Here is a 24,453-nt window from a genome sequence, read left to right as displayed (position 1 = left end):
TAACATGCCATAATAATTTGGCACAAGATATTTATATCTACATTAATTTTTGTACCAATTTCGTGCAAGAGTGTCACACCTGTGTGTCTTGGCACGTGCATCAGATACACTTTCGGGCGCACTCCGGACAGCGCACGCGTCACAAGCGGACTCTCATGTAAACGACTCACACCTGCACAGGATTAAGGCGCAATCAGTGCACCTGTATAAAAACTGTGAAAACACTCTTACTTTGCAAAGTATTAAATTGCGTTGCTGACACATTACCAAGCCTTATTTCCTGATCCCTGATTTGTGGTTTCTTGTCTTTGGTTCTGCCGAGTCTACGATAGCCTGTTTGTGCCTCACTCGATCTATTGCCTGTTGCGCCGTTTTACAATTTTGCCTGCCGTTCTGGATTGTTTACCGTCTTCACTTGTATTAATAAACACACCTTCTGCACTTACATCCGTCTCCCAACCATCTCTGACCGAATACTTCACACTCCCTGATAAAGAGAAGCACATTCACCTGTTTATACGTCATGTTCAGGAACAAACTCATGTTAATGGTGCTGAAACAGCCACCGTCAAATGGTGCGGTTGGAGTCTTGTTCTCGGACTCAACTTGGATCAATAGTGGACTCGACTCGGAATTTTTTTTAATGACTTGGACTTGAACACTGGGGACTCGAGACTGGACTCGAGGTTTAGTGACTTGACTACAACACTGGTTGAAGTGCCCTTGAGCAAGGCACCTAACCCTTAACTACTCCCCAGGTGCTGTAGCATAGCTGCCCACTGCTCTGGGTATGTGCGTGTGCTCATTGCTCACGTGTGTTCGCTGCTTCAAATGGGTGAAATGCAGAGGAGGACCTTCACTGTGCTTGAGTGTACATGTGACAAAAATAAAGACAACTTCTTTTATAACTACAAGGAGGTGCATTAAATGACAATGACATTTAACAGATGTTGTAAATGCAGTTTAAAGGGAGGAGTGCAAGACAGAAAAAATCTTGCAGCAGTAGCATAAAGATCTTTGGGAGACGAAAAGCACGAAACTGCTTGAAACACTGAGTGTGAGTGCAACGTACATTTTCTTGATGCTTTCCTCACACTGGACATTCGAGCAGGTGAACAGGAACCAATGTTTTTTTTTTTTTTACAAACAGTGCAACCAGGAATCATACCGTGAACATTTTTCAAAATGGAACAACCATTTTGAATTATTTAGTGATTCAGTGAAATTATCAGCACTTTACTGCAGGGAGGCTGCACAATGACAGGATATAACACCTGTGCACACAAGCATCAGTTGAAAGAAAGGACAAAAAAAAGTGTGAGAAACAAAGCAGCTATGGTTGAATTGACTTGAACATGAGCACTTGCTTGCACACTGCTGCTTTGCTGATGGAGAATGTAAACAAATTGCAACAATTCAAAAAAGGTTTGTTATGACCAAGCTGACTTAGGTTATTAGCATAACCCAGAGGCAAAGGCAAAGTGCAAAATAAATAAATAAATAAATAAAGTGTTCCTCTTACCAGGTCTAAACTGGTGCGCTCTAACACATCTACCATTTTCTCCAACCTCGTGTTCGAGGTGAAGATAAAGTCGTCATCCACCCATAGCACATACTTGGTCGTCACCTGAGACACTGCGAGATTACGTCCAGCAAACCAGCCCTGTTGGAAAGTTTAAAAAGGTCAGTTATGTTCAGCAAGTATTGAAACATTTGTTCCCTTCACAAGAACTACACGGACAACCTGGTCAAAAAATATTTAATGCATGTCAAAATGCTATCCTTTTCAAACAAATCAATCAATCTTAAAGCTAGACAGCCTTTCGATTTCATAAAATCAGTGAAATTTAGTTTTCTCTGAAATGTGGTCATTGTGATACATGTTTATTTCTGTAATGCGTCACAAACAGGGATAAGAATGAAAAATATTTTAAAAGTCTGAAAAAACCGGGGCGGGGCACGGGGGGGCCCATGGGGCTAATTATTCTTGGCTATATATTTTTTTTACCCCAAAACCATTAATTTTATCAGCAAAAATTTGCAGTGTATTTGGAAATAAATTCCCCTTCTTGGTGGACTCCCAGGTGAAAATGATTAATACGGTACAAGAGACTTGTTTTTAATCAATTCACATTTGATTATTTCAAAAAATCAATGCACCTTTTAATATAAACGAGCTCTACAGTATTATATTTCTGCATTTTTGTGATTCATCTTTGAATACTCTAATCCTTTAAAATGAAGTGCAAACCAGAAAAAACTTCTATCATATAATTCTCTTAAGCTTTCTTCTGATGTTATCATGGTAGCAGGAGCTCTTGCATATTAAGCAGGCAGCATTCAACATCACTCATCACTTCCCTTTCAACTGCTGTGTGTACTAACTAGGTTTTATCTGGACAGGATGTTGTGTAATGTAATACAGATACCATACGGGCAATCTGAAGATCAAGATGGTGATTTTGAATTAAAGAACAGGCATGTACAATTGGCATTACATATTGGAAATTTTTTTTAAATCAAAAACTATAAGTTCATCTCAGCCTAAAAAATTTGGGCAGACGCTCCCGCACGGCACATACCAGCAATTCCGTCTCCCTATGAAATGAGCAATAAGTAGGAGAGTTATACACGGTATCATACCTAAAATTTTATCAGAAATATAGATATGAGACTATGATTCTCCCCAACATGCTACATTAGATAAGCTAACCCCATTTATAAAAAGATACACACTTATATATGACGTGTACTTGATATGCATTTCTGGGGGCGCGCGCGCTCTCTCTGCCATGCCGATCCTGTAGGCTGCACTGACTCAAACTCCGGTCCTTGAGAAAAGAGATAAAAGCCCACCCACACCGAAAGCTGATTGGGTTACTCAGCAAAATAAGCCAATCAAGATGCTCTTTGTCTGGCATGCGCTACATGAACAGGCACACAGGCAGTGTTGCCAGATTGGGTGCTTTTAAGTGCATTTTGGCGGGGTTTTGAACATATTTTGGGCTGGAAAACGTCAGCAGTATCTGGCAACACTGCATACAGTCTCCCTCGCGCGCGCACATTCTAAGATGCGCGCGCACGCTCTTGCTCGCTTCTATCAATATGCAGGAGACTCCCGGAACTTCCGGGAGACTTGGGATGTCTGCGTTATAAGGTGACCACAGATTGTTAATCATCCCCCCCCCAAAAAAAAAAAAAAAAAATTTCTCAACGGATTTACATCGATCTCAAAAACGATCATTTTGGTCTGAAAAAGTCGGAAATCCGCCAATCGGCGGAAAATTCTCATCCCTGCACAAAAAACCAGGCCATTCTGTGGCTGGGAAGTTATTTAATTTGAGGGGATTAAAGCAAATAGTGTGCATGAAATCTCTTGCTTCGTGCAGTCAAGCAGACAGAGGAAGTCCATGTGCGCATGCACAGGTTTACCTCCTTCTTCTTCTTTTAGGTTTTACAGCAGCTGGCATCCACAGTGTTGCATTACTGCCATCTACAGGTTTACAGTGTCTTGCAAAAACTATTCATCCCCCGTGGTGTTTGTCCTGTTTTGTCGCATTCCAAGCTGGAATTAAAATGGATTTTTGGAGGGAGCACCATTTGATTTACACAAAATGCCTACCACTTTAAAAGGTGAAAATTGTTGTTTTATTGTGAGACACACAATAATTAAGATGAAAAAACAGAAATCTGGAGTGTGCATACGTATTACCCCCCCCCCCCCCCCCGAAATCCCTAAATAAGAGCTGCTCCAACCAATTCACTTCATAAGACACATAATTAGTTGATTAAGATCCACCTGTGTGCAATCAAAGTGTCACATGATCTGTCACATGATGTCTGTATAAATCAACCTGTTCTGGAAAGACCCTGACTCTGCAACACTACTAAGCAAGCAACATGAAAACCAAGGAGCCTCCAAACAGGTCAGAGACAAAGTTGTGGAGAAGAATAGATCAGGGTTGGGTTATAAAAAATATCCCAAACTTTGAATATCCCATGGAGCACCATTAAATCCATTATAGCAAAATGGAAAGAATATGGCACCACTACAAACCTGACAAGAGAAGACCGTCCACCAAAACTCACAGACCGGTCAAGAAGGGCATTGATCAGAGATGCAACAAAGACACCAAAGAAGCTGCAAAGATCCACAGTGGAGATGGGAGCATCTGTCCATAGGACGACTTTTAGCTGTACACTCCACAGAGCGGGACTTTATGGAAGAGTGGCCAGAAAAAAAAAGAAAAAAAATTGCTTTAAAAAACCCCTCACACTTGGAGTTTGCCCAGCAGCATGTGGCAGACTCCCCAAACACATGGAAGAAGATTCTCTGGCCAAATGAGACAAAAATGTAACTTTTTGTCCATCAGGGGAAATGCCATGTGTGGCGCAAACCCAACAGCCTGAGAACACCATTCCTACAGTGAAGCATGGTGGTGGCAGCATCATGCTGTGGGGATGTTTTTCATCTGCAGGGACAGGAAAGCTGGTCAGGACTGAAGGAAAGGTGGATGGCACTAAATACAGGGCAATTCTGGAGGAAAACCTGTTTGAGCCAGCCAGAGGTTTCAGACTGGAACGAAGGTTCACGGTCTAGCAGACCCTAAACATACTGCTAAAGCTACACTGGAGTTGTTTAAAGGGAAACATTTAAATGTTTTGGAATGTCCTAGTCAAAGCCCAGACCTCAATCCAATTGAGAGTCTGTGGCATAACTTGAAGATTGCTGTACACCAACACAACCCATCTAACCTGAAGTCGGAGCAGTTTTGCCTTGAAGAATGGGCAAAAATCCCAGTGGCTAGATGTGTTAAACTAATAGAGACATAGCCCAAGAGACTTGCAGCTGTAATTGTAGCAAAAGGTGGCTCTACAAAGTATTGATTTTGGGGGGTGAATACCTATGCACACTCCAGATTTCTGTTTTTTTTTCCATCTTATTGTTTGTGTCACAACAAAACAACAATGTGCACCTTTAAAGTGGTAGGCATTTTTTGTAAATCAAATGGTGCTAACCCTCCAAAAATCCATTTTAATTCCAGCTTGTAATGCAACAAAACAGGACAAACAAGGGGGATGAATACTTTTGCAAGGCACTGTACCTTTGACCGTTCCATCATTCTGTCGCTAAACGATCAGCTGATCACACCGAGGTGCTCGCTGACTGCCAATATTTATTATTAGTTTGGTCCTGTGTTCCTTTCCTTCATATAAAACAATGTCTTTTCTTCTCGCTTTCCGTTACTGTAGTCGGTCTTTCATGTTTCATTCGCACACTCACGTCCTCCGTTTTTCTCTCCTGATTCAAATTTGTATCCCACAATGCCTTGCATGAACGGGTAAAGCCCACCACACAATGCATAACGTAGTATCTTGAATTGGGTTATGCTGAAGCAGGAAAAAAATAGCGGCGAATTTAGGGCCACGTGGCCTTTAATTCATTAATCGTTCTATTTAAAAAAATAAAAATAAAACTGGAAGTCTGTGACTCAAATTCAGTAGCTTTTGGACCACTAAAAATAAGTGGGTGTCAGGGAAAATTCTTTTTGTAACCTACACTTGAAAAATCTGAAAGGCAGTCTACCTTTAAACCTTAAATGAATTTTAAAATGAAGATCATCAACCAACATGCATCAGTACATTTAAATGTCTGCAACAAAGACAGGTTCGGAATGGAAGCAGTTAATGTTATATCAAAAGCAGTGAAGCAGAGATAAAAACATAACCATTAATCTCAAGATAAAGTCTGTAACGGGCTAGTAAACCGGCGAACCCGGAACTAGCATGAATAGACTAAAACACACACTTTAAATAATTAGTCAGCATGTAGCTAGCAGCTACTGGCAAAAATGAATGCTACAGTTTGTGGAGGCCATGCTAACTTGTATTTAAATGAGCTAAACGGGGTTTTTAGCAACCCAAATATCACTTGATCTCAAATGTAGAGCCTGACTGAAGCATTGTATCCTTATATGATGGTGTATGATGGTGTAGCTGATAAAATGGCCAGCGAACGTTTGAATAAGATAAGGTAATCAAATAAACTGGTACCTGAGCATACAGTACATTCATGGGGAAAAGAAAGAATACCATACCAAAGAAAGACATATATTAGAGACTTGTGTCACGGTTTTGGTTCTCCATCTCCCAGATGGAGCACATATGAAAAATACGAGTGGTGCATTTCCCAGCAGAACGCTTATATGTCTATAATATATAAAAATATAGAATTGAAAGGGGGTGTACTTTCTTTTCCTCGTGACTGTATGTTAGGGGTTGCACGATGACAATTTTTTACTTGTAGTTTGTACTAGTATGGGTTCAACTGCGTTGTCTGGATGGATTTTCAATCATGTTCAAATCTGGCCTCTGGGGGAAAAAAAAAAAAGCTAGTCTGGATCGGACTCTTAACTAGGGATGAATAACGAGATGTAACTTTTACACAGCGCTGGCCAAAGCCGCCACGGTGCAAGGTTTTACTGAAATTTTATTTAGTATTGAAGGATGACAAATAACTGTGGGCGAAGTTCCTTCAGGAGCAAGTAGGAACGGGATTAAGAGAGTGTGTGCGAGAGACATTTCATGCAAACTAATAATGGTTCATTATAGCAGGAAGACTTTTCCAGTGTAGTCTTACGCAGCAGACTGCAGATTTAACGTCACCCTTTCCCATGTTCAATACTGCTGCTTGCGCTCCACCCCCTCCCTTACAAAAAAGAAGTGTATTCAGGTGTGCCTCTACAGTAGTATACTTCTTTTAAACTAAAAATAAAAAGAGTATGCTTTCAGTTTACGTTTTATTTACTTAGAGATATACAGTACTTAATAAAGTTATACATAAGTATACTTGGCCTATACTGAAAAAGTATATTGAAAAGTCTAAGTATATTAAGCTTATACTTAAAATTTTGATCAAGATATACTTAACAAAAGTGCAATAAAGTATTAAAATATTTGTGCCTTATGTTTAAGTGGACTTGCCCTGTAGTTGTGCTTATCCTTTTAATAGTAGCCTATAAAATACTTCTTTATATGGCAGCATGTTTTAAATCCCATCTTTTAAATCTGCATTCTTACCTTTATAACTTCACTGTAACTTAAGGTACAAAACACTTGAGTTGTCTACTGGTAGTGTGCATGAGGTAAGGGTTAGGGCTAGAAAACTAATAGTATACCTAGAAGGGTAATTGCAGTGTACTTCAAAACTAAAGCATAGACTAGATGTATATAACCAGTAACTAATAGTATATTTCCAATATGCTCTAAAGTATACTTTTATAAACTAAAACGTGGACTAAAAGTATAAAACAAGGTCAACTCATAGTAGTATCCTATGAAGTATGCTTTTGTAAACTAAAGAGTGGACTACAAGTATAGAACTAGTAAACTATTAGTACAACCCCGATTCCAAAAAAGTCGGGACAAAGTACAAATTGTAAATAAAAATGGAATGCAATAATTTACAAATCTCAAAAACTGATATTGTATTCACAATAGAACATAGACAACATATCAAATGTCGAAAGTGAGACATTTTGAAATTTCATGCCAAATATTGGCTCATTTGAAATTTCATGACAGCAACACGTCTCAAAAAAGTTGGGACAGGGGCAATAAGAGGCTGGAAAAGTTAAAGGTACAAAAAAGGAACAGCTGGAGGACCAAATTGCAACTCATTAGGTCAATTGTCAATAGGTCATTAACATGACTGGGTATAAAAAGAGCATCTTGGAGTGGCAGCGGCTCTCAGAAGTAAAGATGGGAAGAGGATCACCAATCCCCCTAATTCTGCACCGACAAATAGTGGAGCAATATCAGAAAGGAGTTCGACAGTGTAAAATTGCAAAGAGTTTGAACATATCATCATCTACAGTGCATAATATCATCAAAAGATTCAGAGAATCTGGAAGAATCTCTGTGCGTAAGGGTCAAGGCCGGAAAACCATACTGGGTGCCCGTGATCTTCGGGCCCTTAGACGGCACTGCATCACATACAGGCATGCTTCTGTATTGGAAATCACAAAATGGGCTCAGGAATATTTCCAGAGAACATTATCTGTGAACACAATTCACCGTGCCATCCGCCGTTGCCAGCTAAAACTCTATAGTTCAAAGAAGAAGCCGTATCTAAACATAATCCAGAAGCGCAGACGTCTTCTCTGGGCCAAGGCTCATTTAAAATGGACTGTGGCAAAGTGGAAAACTGTTCTGTGGTCAGACGAATCAAAATGTGAAGTTCTTTATGGAAATCAGGGACGCCGTGTCATTCGGACTAAAGAGGAGAAGGACGACCCGAGTTGTTATCGGCGCTCAGTTCAGAAGCCTGCATCTCTGATGGTACGGGGTTGCATTAGTGCGTGTGGCATGGGCAGCTTACACATCTGGAAAGACACCATCAATGCTGAAAGGTATATCCAGGTTCTAGAACAACATATGCTCCCATCCAGACGACGTCTCTTTCAGGGAAGATCTTGCATTTTCCAACATGACAATGCCAAACCACATACTGCATCAATTACAGCATCATGGCTGTGTAGAAGAAGGGTCCGGGTACTGAACTGGCCAGCCTGCAGTCCAGATCTTTCACCCATAGAAAACATTTGGCGCATCATAAAACGGAAGATACGACAAAAAAGACCTAAGACAGTTGAGCAACTAGAATCCTACATTAGACAAGAATGGGTTAACATTCCTATCCCTAAACTTGAGCAACTTGTCTCCTCAGTCCCCAGACGTTTACAGACTGTTGTAAAGAGAAAAGGGGATGTCTCACAGTGGGAAACATGGCCTTGTCCCAACTTTTTTGAGGTGTGTTGTTGTCATGAAATTTAAAAATCACCTAATTTTTCTCTTTAAATGATACATTTTCTCAGTTTAAACATTTGATTGGTCATCTATGTTCTATTCTGAATAAAATATGGAATTTTGAAACTTCCAGATCATTGCATTCCATTTTTATTTACAATTTGTACTTTGTCCCAACTTTTTTGGAATCGGGGTTGTATACAAGTTTACTTCTGGTCTACTTGCAGTACAAAATAATAGTTGTATACTCAGAGTTTACTTCTCTTAGACTTAAAGTATACTTTTTTTATAAACTAAAATTGGGCCGATTTAGTCCCAAGAAGTATTAGGTTAGTTTACTTACAAGTATACTGCAAGTACATTGATATCAGTGTACTTAAGGAAATATACTTTAACTTTACTTAAGTCGACTTAATAAAATGAACTTGAAGTACAATTTTTTTTGATAAGGGCTCCCCCGAGACAATGCATGCACATCTCAATTATTTCTATTAGGACTTTGAATTTTTTTTAAATTGCTATTCTGCTAAACTCCTGTAGGGCTCCAATACTGAGAGACTTGTTTCAACAAAGTACATTTCTTTATAGCTTTTCTTAGCTGTGCTCTATACAGTCTGCCTACATATCCTTACCGTCTAAATCACCATTTTTCCACTGCCCAGACTAGTCGACATCCCCACAACAAAGACGAGTGAATTTATTTGTTGACTAGACTACACAATCCCTAGTATATGCGTCGTTATACAAACTACGTGTTGGCTTGTGCACTTGATTAGATCACCATTTTGCAGCATCGTGTACTGTGTGCGTGTGATGCATTGCATGGACATGGCAGTGAATTTGACTTTATCAGTTTCTTGTGACCACAGGCAATGAGACTACCGGCATGGTTACTGATTTGGGAGTTGATTAAAATTATTTCACTTTGTCAAACTTGAGCAAACAAACAGTTTGTAATTTGAGTCAGTATTTTGACACTGTTTTGAATATCAGGTCTCTAATTTATTTGCCATCTATCCCTCATTCAGGTAGGTGAAATTAGGCACGAGACATTTTAAAATTAAATGTATTCAATTAAATTCACTGCTAATCCGACCCATTTTATGGTAACCCTTTGAAATTCATTCTAGACAAGCAAAACTCTTTACCTTTTTAAAAGGCATGGTGTAATGCTCTACGTAGGGGCCAGTTACAGGCTTCGGATGCTCGCTGTCATCAGCTATAACTATCGTGACCGTTGGATAGAACTTTCGAATGCTGTCAATCAAATCCTGAAGCTTGTCGTAACGCAGAAATGTTTTTGTAGCAATGGTGACAAGCGAGCTTATGTTGTATTCTAGAAGAGGAGGGGGAAAAAATAAAGAAACAAACATATTAATCATTTTGAAAACACTGTATGTGCATCATTACATATCAGGACCTGTATGAATTACCTCCTTTAGGTCCAGTGGGTCCGGGATCATAGAGCTTAGGAGTGATTTCATGGCGGATTTTAATGGTGAAGGCTGCCTGGAACCCATCAGTCCCAAATTGCACTGGTTTATAAAAGATTAAGGTGAAGGATTAGTTATCCAAAGAAGTGGCATTAGTAAGACAACCCTACAAATTTACAGAAAAAAGTGGCTTTTTTTTTTTTAATTTACAAAAATGACATTAAAGCTGTTCAGATTTTTCAACTGTAGGTCATAAAAAGAATTTTCCCCTCCGACACCCGGTTATTTTTGTTTAGTGGACCGAAAGCTACCGAATTCAAATCAAAGACTTCCAATTTTATTCGTTTTTTTTTAAACAATTAATAAATTTAGCTCCACGCGGCCATAAATTCTCCGCTATTTTCCCCTGCTTCATCCAGGACCCAGTTCAAGATACTACGTCATGCATCACATGGTGGGCTTTCCCTGTTCGCGCAAGGCATTGTCTCTCATCTCATTATCTGTAGCCGCTTTATCCTGTTCTACAGGGTCGCAGGTAAGCTGGAGCCTATCCCAGCTGACTACGGGTGAAAGGCGGGGTTCACCCTGGACAAGTCGCCAGGTCATCACAGGGCTGACACATAGACACAGACAACCATTCACACTCACATTCACACCTACGCTCAATTTAGAGTCACCAGTTAACCTAACCTGCATGTCTTTGGACTGTGGGGGAAACCGGAGCACCTGGAGGAAACCCACGCGGACACGGCGAGAACATGCAAACTCCGCACAGAAAGGCCCTCGCCGGCCACGGGGCTCGAACCCAGACCTTCTTGCTGTGAGGTGACAGCACTAACCACTACACCACCATGCCGCCCCACAAGGCATTGTGGGACAAATTTGAAACAGGAGAGAAAAATGGAGGACGCGAGTGTGTGAATGAAACGTGAAAGACCGACTACAGTAACGGAAAGCAAGAAAAGACATTATGTCATATACAAAGGAAAGGAAACAGGACCAAGCTAATAAATATCGGCGGTCAGCGAGCACCTCGGTGTGATCAGCTGTTCGTTTAGCGACAGAATGATGGAACTCAGTGCACGCTCAACGGTAAACCTGCGCGCGCACACACGGACTTCCTCTGTCTGCTTGACTGCGCGAAGCGAGCGATTTCATGCACATTATTTGCTTTCATCCCCTCAAATTAAATAACTTCCCAGCCACAGAATGGCCTGATATTTTTTTGAGATATTACAGAAATAAACATATATCACAATGACCAAATTTCAGAGGGAACTAAATTTCACCAGTTATGAAATTGAAAGGCCGTCAAGCTTTAAATTTATAAGCAGATCAGGTGAACTTTATTTGGGGGGGTTAAAAAAAATCATCATGCTGAACATCATCCATACATCAGAAATAGAGCCCTGCACTCCCACGGGAGTCCCGCGGGACCCGACGCAAAGCAGTGCAGCGCGGGACAAATTTTGAAAGCTCATTGCGGGTGCGGGTGGGAGGGGGAGTGCACAATGCGGGAGAGGTGATAAGCTGCAGTCTCGCTAACTAAAAACGTGTTTAAAATAAAATTTATAAATTATTAATTTATGTCTATCATATATAATTTGTGCTGGATATTTTATTTGGCATTAATAAAAACATTTTAAGATGCCTAAATTTGCGGATGTGGTCTAATCTCGCGTACGTTTCCGATTCCTTTCCGCTCCTCCGTGTTTGAGATCTCTGATCATGGCAGAAGAGCAGAGCTCCTCTAGTGAAGCTCACAGTGCTTCAGAAGTAAGTGCTGCTTTAAAAAGAAAGTAGGGGGCGGGGCACCATCACGCTGTGTCTTTTAAATTATATTTAAAAGACACATTTAAGAGAGCGGGCCGAGAGGTTGCGCGGGAGCGAGGCTGCGCGAGAGCGGGCCGAGAGGTTGCGCGAGAGCGGGCCGAGAGGTTGCGCGGGAGCGAGGCTGCGCGAGAGCGGGCCGAGAGGTTGCGCGAGAGCGGGCCGAGAGGTTGCGCGGGAGCGAGGCTGCGCGAGAGCGGGCCGAGAGGTTGCGCGAGAGCGGGCCGAGAGGTTGCGCGGGAGCGAGGCTGCGCGAGAGCGGGCCGAGAGGTTGCGCGAGAGCGGGCCGAGAGGTTGCGCGGGAGCGAGGCTGCGCGAGAGCGGGCCGAGAGGTTGCGCGAGAGCGGGCCGAGAGGTTGCGCGGGAGCGAGGCTGCGCGAGAGCGGGCCGAGAGGTTGCGCGGGAGCGAGGCTGCGCGAGAGCGGGCCGAGAGGTTGCGCGAGAGCGGGCCGAGAGGTTGCGCGGGAGCGAGGCTGCGCGAGAGCGGGCCGAGAGGTTGCGCAGGAACGGGCCGCGTAATAACAAACGCAATGCCCCCGAAGAAAGCTCCTACGGTCGAGGAGATAGATGATATTAAAAAATCCCTCGACTTTCTGGGGGAAGAAATCTCTGCTGTCAGGGTGCAGCAGAAGACCATCCTGGACCTGGTAGAAGAGGTCAAAGCTCTGAGGCTGCAGAATTCAGAGAAGGCAAAGAGGATCGCCATTCTCGAGAACCGAGTGGAGGAGCTGGAGCAGTACACCCGGATGAATGACATCATTGTGACCGGACTGCAAATTCAACCCCGCTCATATGCTGGAGCAGTGGCGAGAAGAGATGGAGAGGAGCTGAATGAGGAGGATGCTAACTCTGTGGAGAAACAGGTGTTAGCATTCCTGCACTCCAAGGGTATAGAGGTAAAAAGCAATAACATCGAAGCATGTCACCCTCTCCCACGGAGAAGCAACACAGGCAAACCAGCTGTAATAATGAGATTTGCCAACAGAAAGCATAAGATGCAATTGTTAAAACAAGGGAAGAAACTGAAAGGCTCAGATGTGTTTTTAAATGAGCACTTAACAAAAAAAATGCAGATATTGCAAAAAAGGCGAGACTACTAAGGAAACAGGGGAAAATCCAAAACACTTGGACACAAAACTGCAAGATTTTCATCAAGTTGAGGGGATCTCCAGAAGAGGCCAAGATCTTGGTCATCCGAGATATTGGGGAACTGGACAAATTCTGAGGGAGCCAAATAAAGCAGTTTACAATCATGACACAAGGACTGGACACTTTCCTTTATACTGAGCATAAAACACAAGATATGGAAAATAATATTGATCCGGAAAATAATCTTTTCAGCAACATCAATATCAGCTGCCGGTATTACACTGAATATCAATACAATGCAAAGATCAGAGACGGAAATAAGATATCAATTATTCATTTCAATATCAGAAGTCTGTATGCCAATTTCCATAAAATGAAGGAATATCTCAGTCAGTTCAATACTCCATTCAATATAATAGCCATATCAGAAACTTGGATCAACGATGAGATGGGAGTAGATCTTGAGCTGAACGGGTATGAATTAAATTATATCAATAGAAAGAACAAAAGAGGAGGGGGAGTGGCAATATATGTTGATAATAGTTTGGAATATAAAATTAATAATAAAATGACGGTAGCTGTTGATGATTGGATGGAGTGTATTACAATAGAAATATGCTGTGAAAAAATGAAAAATATAATGGTGAGCTGTATATACAGATCTCCTGGATCAAGCATAGAAGTTTTTATAGATTGGATGGAAAGTATGTTTATAAAATCAACTCAGAAGGTCATGTACATCTGTGGTGATTTTAACATCGACCTCTTAAATCATAAGAAACATAAAATGACAGAAGAGTTCATTAATTCAATGTTAAGTATGGGACTGTACCCAACTATTACCAGACCAAGCAGGATCACTTCTCACAGCACCACTTTAATAGATAATATATTTACTAATATCCTGGAAAATAATATAGAGAGTGGACTACTATTAACAGACATCAGTGACCACCTACCTATTTATAATGTATATTACTGTAATTATAGCAAGAAAAAGGATACTAAAAATTATAAATATATAAGAGTGAAAACTGAAGAAGCCATGATTGCACTAAAAAATGACTTAATAATACAGGACTGGAATGTAGTTTATAAAGAAAAAGATGTTGATAAAGCATATGAGGAATTTTTAATAATATTCAATGAACTATATAATAAAAATTGTCCTATAAAGAAATACAGCAATATACATAAATATACAAATAGTCCGTGGGTCACCAAGGGGCTACAAAACGCCTGCAAAAAGAAAAATATATTATACAGACAATTCTTAAAGCATCGAACTATAGAGGCAGAGGAAAAATATAAAAAATATAAAAATAAATTAACTAATATTATGAGGATATGTAAGAAAGACTATTATAATAAATTAGTGGAGAAAAATAAAAACAATATTAAAGGTATATGGACTGTATTGAATGGTATTGTGAGAAATGGATCCAAAACTACAAATTACCCAGAGTACTACACTGTAAATGATAAGACCATAAATAATATGGAGGATGTGGTGAATGGTTTTAATCAATTCTTTGTAAATGTGGGACCAGATTTAGCGGCAAAAATAAAGGAACCCGAAACAACACAATGTGGGGACATAGAAGATATGGGGGACAGAAATCCAAGTACAATTTTTCTAACTGCAACTGATGAGGAAGAAATTATCCAAATTGTAAGAAAATGTAAAAACAAAACTTCTGCAGACTGGAATGATATAGACATGTCAACAGTAAAGACAGTTATTGAGGGAATTGTGAAACCACTCACCCACATCTGCAATTTATCTTTTCAATCAGGTACATTTCCAGACAAAATGAAAATTGCAAAAGTGATACCATTGTTTAAAACCGGAGATAGACACCATTTCACAAACTACAGGCCTGTTTCTTTACTCCCCCAATTCTCCAAAATACTCGAAAAACTTTTTTCAGATAGACTGGACAAATTCATTGAAAAACACAACCTCCTTACAGACAGTCAATATGGATTCAGAACGGACAGATCAACATCGATGGCACTAATGGAACTAATAGAGGAAATCACAAAAAGTATAGACAATAAAAAAATAGCAATTGGAGTATTTGTGGACCTAAAAAAAGCATTCGATACTATTGATCATAGTATATTATTAAGTAAACTAGAAAAGTGTGGTGTTAGGGGAGTTGGGTGGAGCTGGCTGTCGAGCTATCTAAGAAACAGGCAACAGTTTGTGCAGATAGGTGACCATAAATCTGATTTCATGAACATTACATGCGGGGTACCACAGGGGTCAATATTAGGTCCGAAATTATTCATAATATACATCAATGACATATGTACAATTTCGCAAGAATTGAAATTTGTTTTGTTTGCAGATGACACCAATATTTTTTGTTCCGGTGAGAATTTGCAGCAGACTTTAGAGATAATCACAACTGAAATAAATAAACTAAAACTATGGTTTGACAAAAATAAATTATCATTAAATCTAAGCAAAACAAAGATTATGTTGTTTGGGAGACATAAAATAGATTGTAATGTAGAATTGATAATAGACAATACTAAGATAGAAATGGTACAGGAAATTAAATTTCTTGGTGTGATTTTGGATCCTAAAGTCTGCTGGAAACCTCATGTAGGATACGTACGAGCAAAACTGGCAAAGTGCTCGGCAATTCTGTGGAAAACAAAATATATTCTTGATTGTAAATCTTTGCATACTCTATATTACTCATTATTTTTGCCATATCTGACTTATTGTGTCGAAGTCTGGGGAAACACCTACAAAACCACTCTGCAGCCGATATGTACAATACAGAAAAGAGCAATAAGGACAATAAACAAAACAGGATACAGAGATCACACAAACCCACTATTCATAAAATCACACATGTTGAAATTTATGGATCTGGTCAAATTCAGAACAGCACAAATAATGTACAAAGCAAGAAATAATCTATTGCCAAAAAATATACAAGGAATGTTCAGTGAGAGAGAGGGGGGATATAATCTAAGGGGAGACCTAAATTTTAAAAAACCAAAGGTTCGAACAAATATGAAAAGCATGTGCGTATCGAGCTGTGGGGTGACTTTATGGAACAGACTGGAGACAGAAATAAAACAAAGTGCAAATATAAATCTGTTTAAAAAAAGGTACAAAAAAATATTTTTAAACAAGTATATTGCAGAGGAAATATGTTAATGGAGGATGATGAGGGATAAATAGAATAGGGTTGATTGTTATATTAGAACTAGCTTAGTATATGGTATATATTTATTTATGGGGATAGATATCTTCATATTTACAGGGATAAGTATGTAGTAGATATTTTTTTTTTTTGTAATTATATATTTATATAGATAGTTATGTGTATATGTATATATATATGTATATGGATATGGTATGTAGTATATATTTATTTTTGTAATTATATATTTATATAGATATTCATGAAGTGTATATGTGGTATATATTTTTATAAGTGTATTAATGTAGTTTGGATTTCGGGGTAGTTAAAAAGGGGTGGGAAATTAAAAAAAGTATTGTACTTCTTCCCACTCCTTTTTCGAACAATGTGCGGTGTATTGTAATGTATTAGCTCTTTATGTTATTTTATTTATTCTTTTTTTGTCACTTTTTTCATTTTCTTTCTTTTGTATGTATAAATAGTTACATACATTTTTATACATGTTCGAAATAAATAAATTCATTCATTCATTCATTCATTCATTCATATTAATTTCTTATAGGCCTACTTGTATTTCCTAGAATGTAAATGTGAGGAGTGACATACAAGCTATGTGCAATGTACAATATTCTTAATATCCACTGTAGATTTTGGTAGGTGTGTTGGGTATCTCTGTAAAGCCTCAGCCGTGCATGCCGCCTGGCAACGCGCACCCTCGCTACGTGCGCTAGGTGAAGGATCGGTCAGTGGAGAGCTCAGCATGTTTAATTCCCCAAGCCAATGACAAGAACTTTCGTGAGAAATAACGCGAACGTCTGCATCATGCGGGATTTGCGGGCGGGAGCAGGACAAAATATGGCAGGTGCGGGCGGGAGCGGGACTGAAAATCATAATTCTTTGCGGGAGCGGGACTGCACAATGCTGGAGCGGGACTGAAAATTCTGTCCCGCACAGACCTCTAATCAGAAATGATCCAGTCTCATACAAAATGCATCAGCATTTCATTCAAATCAGTTCAAGTCAATATCAGTTAAACAGTCTCAGTTAAGCACAGCAGCTCACCTACGTCTGCAGTATTGGGATGAAACACTGTATTTGTGTACATGACCAACTGAAGTTGTCTGTTCAGTGCAGACAGATGTGGACTGGAGAGTTTCACGTGCATCGTTCCTCCCCCACTTATATTGACCTCATTCACCAAGACTGCAACATCAAAGGTACCCATGGTGGCAGTTAAATTTACCTGCAGCAAACAGGGAAGTAGATTTAGGTCAACAACATTACTCTAGCAACGTTCATAACTATGATAAACACAAAGGAATGTTTTTCTAGTATACCATAAAAGGATAACATCCTGTCTTGCTTAAATTGAGTTCCTGATTAGAATCATGTTTAAATACAGAATGACCTAATCCAAATACAAACCAAAACACAACCATTTTAAACATAGTGGAAGAACAATCAGAAAAAACTTACTGAATAAACTCTGCGTGACTTGAGTTTCAGACCCAACCCTTAGAACAAGAAAAAAAATATATTTATAAATCAGAAATCTGAATCTGCAGCAAAAACTGACAAAACAAAAACAGACACACAGCACACTTATCTATGGATTGAAAAGCAAACAAAACAGGCAGATATAAATTATTATTCTATCCACATTCACTGGATAATGAGCAATCGTGTACTCTGATTGGCTACTCTTCTACGAGGATATCAGCTCATATACCGTGAGGAGAGAAAAACAAAATGGCGGAGCGTGTTACTGAACCAACCAAGGACAAAATTTAAAACAAACAAACAAACAAACAAACAAAAAAAACTCTACTCAAAAACTAAACTCCGAAAAAGTACAAAAGCAACAAAATACGGAATGAAAGTATTTCGTCGGAAGAACGCATCTTTTTTTATTTTACAAGAATTCTCGTCTCGTCTCGTCTTCTTCCGCTTTATCCGGGACCGGGTCGCGGAGGCAGCAGTCTAAGCAGGGAAGCCCAAACTTCCCTTTCCCCAGACACCTCGGCCAGCTCCTCGGGAAGAACACCGAGGCGTTCCCAGGCCAGCCGAGAGACATAGTCCCTCCAGCGTGTCCTGGGTCTTCCCCGGGGCCTCCTCCCGGGGGGACATGCCTGGAACACCTCCCCAGGGAGGCGTCCAGGAGGCATCTGAAAAAGATGCCCGAGCCACCTCAGCTGATTCCTCTCGATGTGGAGCAGCAGCGGCTCTACTCCGAGCTCCTCCCGAGTGACTGTGCTTCTCACCCTAAGGGAGTGCCCAGCCACCCTGTGAAGGAAACTCATTTCGGCCGCTTGTATCCGCGATCTTGTCCTTTCGGTCATTACCCAAAGCTCATGACCATAGGTGAGAGTCGGAACGTAGATCGACCGGTAAATTGAGAGCTTTGCCTTTTGGCTCAGCTCCTTCTTCACCACGACGGACCGGTAAAGCGACCGCATCACTGCGGAGGCTGCACTGATCCGCCTGTCGATCTCACGCTCCATCCTTCCCTCACTCGTGAACAAGATCCCGAGATACTTAAACTCCTCCACTTGAGGCAGAACTTCTCCACCAACCTGGAGAGGGCAAGCCACCCTTTTCCGGTCGAGAACCATGGCCTCGGACTTGGAGGTGCTGATTCTCATCCCAGCCGCTTCACACTCGACTGCAAACCACCCCAGTGCATGCTGAAGGTCCTGGTTTGAAGAAGCCAACAGGACAACATCATCCGCAAAAAGCAGAGATGAAATCCTGTGGTTCCCAAACAGGATTCCTTCTGGCCCCTGGCTGCGCCTAGAAATTCTGTCCATAAAAATTATGAACAGAACCGGTGACAAAGGGCAGCCCTGCCGGAGTCCAACATGCACTGGGAACAGGTCTGACTTACTGCCAGCAATGCGAACCAGACTCCTGCTCCGTTCATACAGGGACCGGACAGCCCTTAGCAAAGAGCCCCGAACCCCATACTCCTGAAGCACCCCCCACAGAATACTACAGGGGACACGGTCGAATGCCTTCTCCAGATCCACAAAGCACATGTGGACTGGTTGGGCAAACTCCCATGAACCCTCGAGCACCCTATGAAGGGTATAGATCTGGTCCAGTGTTCCGCGACCAGGACGAAAACCGCATTGTCCCTCCTGGAGCCGAGGTTCGACTATTGGTCGAATTCTCCTCTCCAGTACCCTGGAGTAAACCTTCCCTGGGAGGCTGAGAAGTGTGATTCCCCTATAATTGGGGCACACTCTCCGGTCCCCTTTCTTAAAAAGAGGGACCACCACCCCAGTCTGCCACTCCAGAGGCACTGTCCCTGACCGCCACGCGATGTTGCAGAGGCGTGTCAACCAAGACAGCCCCACAACATCCAGAGACTTGAGATACTCAGGGCGGATCTCATCCACCCCCGGTGCCTTGCCACAGAGGAGCTTGCAAACCACCTCAGTGACTTCAGCTTGGGTAATGGACGAGTCCACCTCTGAGTCATCAGCCTCAGTCTCCTCAGTGGAAGACATGACGGTGGGATTGAGGAGATCCTCAAAGTATTCCTTCCACCGCCCGACAATGTCCCCAGTCGAGGTCAACAGCTCCCCACCCGCACTGTAAACAGTGTTGGCAGAGTACTGCTTCCCCCTCCTGAGGTGCCGGACGGTTTGCCAGAATTTCTTCGAGGCCGACCGATAGTCCTTCTCTATGGCCTCCCCGAACTCCTCCCAGTTCCGAGTTTTTGCCTCCGCAACTGCCCGAGCTGCAGCACGCCTGGCCTGCCGATACCCGTCAGCTGCCTCGGGAGTCCTGTAGGTTAACATGGCCCGATAGGACTCCTTCTTCAGCTTGACGGCATCCCTTACTTCTGGTGTCCACCACCGGGTTCGGGGATTGCCGCCACGACAGGCACCGGAGACCTTGCGGCCACAGCTCCGAACAGCTGCGTCCACAATGGAGGTAGAGAACATGGTCCACTCAGACTCAATGTCCCCCGCCTCCCTCGGAAGCTGGGAAAAGCTCTCCCAGAGGTGGGAGTTAAAGACCTCCCCAACAGAGTGCTCGGCCAGACGTTCCCAGCAGACCCTCACCATACGTTTGGGCCTGCCAGGTCTGTCCAGCTTCCTCCTCCGCCAGCGGATCCAACTCACCACCAGGTGGTGATCAGTTGACAGCTCAGCCCCTCTCTTCACCCGAGTGTCCAAGACATAGGGCCGGAGATCAGATGAAACGACTACAAAGTCTATCATTGACCTCCGACCTAAGGTGTCCTGGTGCCACGTCCACTTATGGACACCCCTATGCTCGAACATGGTGTTCGTTATGGACAAACCGTGACTAGCACAGAAGTCCAATAACAAAACACCACTCGGGTTCAGATCGGGGAGGCCGTTCCTCCCAACCACGCTCCACCAGGTGTCACTGTCATCTCCCATGTGAGCATTGAAGTCCCCCAGTAACACAATGGAGTCCCCAGTCTGAGCACTCCTCAGTACCTCTCCCAGGGACTCCAAGAAGGCCGGATACTCTATACTGCTATTTGGGCCGTAGGCACAAACAACAGCAAGAGCCCTCTCCCCAATCCGAAGGCGCAGAGAGGCGACCCTCTCGTTCACTGGGGTAAACTCCAACACATGACGGCTGAGCTGGGGAGCTATAAGCAAGCCCACACCAGCCCGCCGCCACTCACCACGGGCGACTCCAGAGAAGTGGAGAGTCCAGCCCCTCTCGAGGAGCTGGGTTCCAGAGCCCAAGCTGTGCGTGGAGGTGAGCCCGACTATCTCTAGCCGGTACCTCTCAACCTCCCGCACAAGCTCAGGCTCTTCCCCCCCCAACGAAGTGACATTCCATGTCCCAACAGCCAGCCGCTGTGTCCGGGGATCAGGTCGTCGAGGCCCCTGCCTTCGACTGCCACCCAATCCACATTGCACCAGTCCCCTACTGCTACCTCTGTGGGTGGTGAACCCACAGGAGGTCGGGCCCACGTCACCTCTTCGGGCTGAGCCCGGCTGGGCCCCATGGGCAAAGGCCCGGCCACCAAGCGCTCGCATACGAGCCCCAACCCCGGGCCTGGCTCCAGGGTGGGGCCCCGGCTGCATCATCCCGGGCGACGTCACGGTCCTCGGATTTTTCTCCATAGGGGTTTTGGTGAACTGCTCTTAGTCTGGCCTGTCACCTAGGACCTGTCTGCCTTGGGAAACCCTGACAGGGGCATAATGCCCCCGACAACATAGCTCCTAGGATCATTCAAGCACACAAACCCCTCCACCACAATAACGTGGCAGTTCTAGGAGGGGTTTACAAGAATTATTAGAGCATTTTTCACTTATTGCTCCTGTCGTTTCGCCGGTTTGTTTACATCCATCTTTAAGCATTAAATTTTTTTTTAGTCTGGTTCAAAAGCTCAAAGGAGTTTGAAAATTACAAAACTGAAATGTCTAAGGAAGAATTAAATAAAATGTCTAAAGCTATTCTATACCTTGGCACGACAGCAAGACGGCACTTTCTACCAAAAAAAAAAAGTCAATTCGTGCAGCCATCGATAGGTTTTTAAGAAGTTCGTCTAAGCGGAAATGATTTTGCTGGAGGTTTGTATAAAGTTATTTATTGAATATGCAAAAAAAAAAAAAAAGCTCTATTTCTCAAAATCCAGTGAATTTGGATCGAAAAAAATTATAGTTTTTTCATTCATTCAATCTCCTCGTACATGGCTTATAGCCAACTCGGCGTGTCTATCAGCTCATGTACGACTCGAGTTCATGGAATCACAATATAGTTTGAGACCATGTTACATCACACATCTTCACTTCCTCCAGGAAATAAGGTACGTATTAACACCATAACACCATTTTTCCATCCAAGATGGCGCCGCAGACGGCTGCCACGTGACTTTGCTCTCTCATACTTTCTATGTTTTTTTTCTATACTTTTTTCTGTCTGTACTATGAAAGCTAAGTCGAACCGGAGTCAAATTCCTCGTGTGTGTAACATACCTGGAAATAAAGTGCTTCTGATTCTGATAAACATTCTGAATTAACATCCAAGTTTGCATTATGAACACACACTTTGGCTTGCAATCAATTCTTCAGTATATTAGTATAAGCACACACAGGGAAGAGACAGATCTCCATCTGCCCAAGTTATTTGGAATATAATAAGGATAAAGAACATAATGGGGCATGCCATTATAGCAAACTAATCAACATTAAAATAAGGTGATGTGAAGTGGCCCAACAAAGTTGATCATTTTGAAAAAACAGCATATCCAGAAATTATCATCCCTCTCATAAAACAGCAGTTTGACAATACAGCTATTCCAATTTTTAAATTTGTTCATGTATGACACATCACACAGGCGTATACCACAGGTGATTGTTTTGAGACCTGGGAAACCTGGCCTCCGATAAAACGCACCAATGAAATGTTTCTATATTAAATGTACAGATAGATCAATATTATTCATCACGCTTGATGAAATTCAGTCTCCGATATCTCACTGCATTCTCACACCGTTCATTCATTTAAAAACTGTTGCACAGCCTGAGTGAAAAATCTCCATCGAAGCTCAGCTGATAGAACCGTATTAAAATGTACAAACTCACTGGGATCCTATCCATGGAACATGCAATTACAGTGTCTTGCAAAAGTATTCATCCACCTTGGTGTTTGTCCTGTTTCGTCGCATTACAAACTGGAATTAAAATGGATTTTTGGAGGGTTAGAACCATTTGATTTACACAATATGCCTACCACTTTAAAGGTGTTTTTTTTTTTTACTGTGACACAAACAATAACAGGTGGCGCGGTGGTGTAGTGGTTAGTGCTGTCGCCTCACAGCAAGAAGGTCCGGGTTCGAGCCCCGTGGCTGGCGAGGGCCTTTCTGTGCGGTGTGGGTGCAATCAGTTAATTATTGAAATTAAGTGATCAATCTCATTAAATCAGTCTCATTAAATTTGAAGGTCAATAATTAAAATGAATCAATCCCATTGAATCATTTAATTTGACTCATTTGAATTGAATCATACCATAGAATCAGTCTCATTTGAAGTGAATCATTCAATGAATCATTTAGTGAATCATTCAATGAATCATTTAGTGAATCATACCAATGAATCATTTAGTGAATCATACCATTAATCCTGGATAAATTACCAAACAGCTAGATTATGGTATATTTCCAAATTATTACGATCACTTACCATATTACATAAACTTGTATGCACCTTTTTGAATTCTTTGAGAGATTGGGGACTTCAGATATTGTTCACACCAACAAGATGAATACACACAGCTTTGATAATAAATGGATTTATTATAACAAAGATAAAAATGGATAATCAATATATACAAATATGATATGGTGTGGGTGTGTGTATGGCCTAGCTTGTTGCTAGCTAAAACAAAGGAATGTTATCTAAATAGAACAAAGGATTAGCTCTGTTGCTAATGTGTGCTTGTGTGTGTGTGTGTGTGTGAAGGACTTGACCATGTGTTTAGCCTCGTGTAGCCAACTACACGTGGTGGAGGCCTAGATTAGCCTTGTGTTGCTAGTGTGTGTTTGTGAAAGGCCCTATGGCCTAGCTAAAGTGTGTTTGTTAGGCCTGGTGAGGCCTACTGAGCACGTGTTGCTAAAGACAAAGGAATTAGCTTTGGATGCTAATGTGTGCTAAAAGAAAGCAACCATAGGCCAATTTCACTAGCTTATAACATTACTGAATCCCCTGAAATCTTAATGCGGTCAAGATGTATAATAAAAGAACTAAATATGTTAGTAGTAAAGGAAAGTATGCACAGCCTATCTATTAAAACAATTGAGAGATTAACAAAATAAATCAACACGCTGCGTGTTTTAACAGTGTAACAATAAACCTGGGTTTAAATTCACACTATTTCAATAAAAGCAAATTCCTAAGACTATCTTAATTATGCCCAAGTGCCAAAATCTTACTTAATCCTGCCTTTAGCAAGATATGAAGAAATATTCGCCGTTGTAGTTTCGGGCCTCGCCGTTGGAGCACGTGAGCCGCTCGTGATGGAGGCGTAGATGATGATGATGCTTTATTCCAGACTCAAGGTCCATCCCCACAGAGTACAAAAAAACAATTAAATTAACACAAGACAAATAACAAAAAAAAAAAAATCACAAT

The 24,453-nt window shown here is 41.7% G+C and overlaps 1 protein-coding gene across 1 annotated transcript in view; it reads right to left on the bottom strand.

The window, feature by feature from the left end:
* The window catches only part of LOC132897212 (beta-1,4 N-acetylgalactosaminyltransferase 1-like), a 62,045-nt gene that overhangs the window by 6,206 nt on the left and 31,386 nt on the right, over positions 1 to 24,453 (bottom strand). Inside the window, exons 4-8 of the mRNA XM_060938685.1 lie at positions 17,804 to 17,841; positions 17,390 to 17,570; positions 10,242 to 10,343; positions 9,957 to 10,144; positions 1,523 to 1,663 (exon numbers count right to left, since the gene is read on the bottom strand). Of these exons, the coding sequence (XP_060794668.1) occupies positions 1,523 to 1,663; positions 9,957 to 10,144; positions 10,242 to 10,343; positions 17,390 to 17,570; positions 17,804 to 17,841 (650 nt within the window). The remainder of the gene's footprint in view (positions 1 to 1,522; positions 1,664 to 9,956; positions 10,145 to 10,241; positions 10,344 to 17,389; positions 17,571 to 17,803; positions 17,842 to 24,453) is intronic.

The sequence above is a fragment of the Neoarius graeffei genome, chromosome 13, assembly GCF_027579695.1.
Source record: "Neoarius graeffei isolate fNeoGra1 chromosome 13, fNeoGra1.pri, whole genome shotgun sequence".
Lineage (NCBI taxonomy): Eukaryota > Metazoa > Chordata > Actinopteri > Siluriformes > Ariidae > Neoarius > Neoarius graeffei.
The sequence above is the reverse complement of the archived record's forward strand: the minus strand, read 5'-3'. Positions and strand labels throughout refer to the sequence as shown.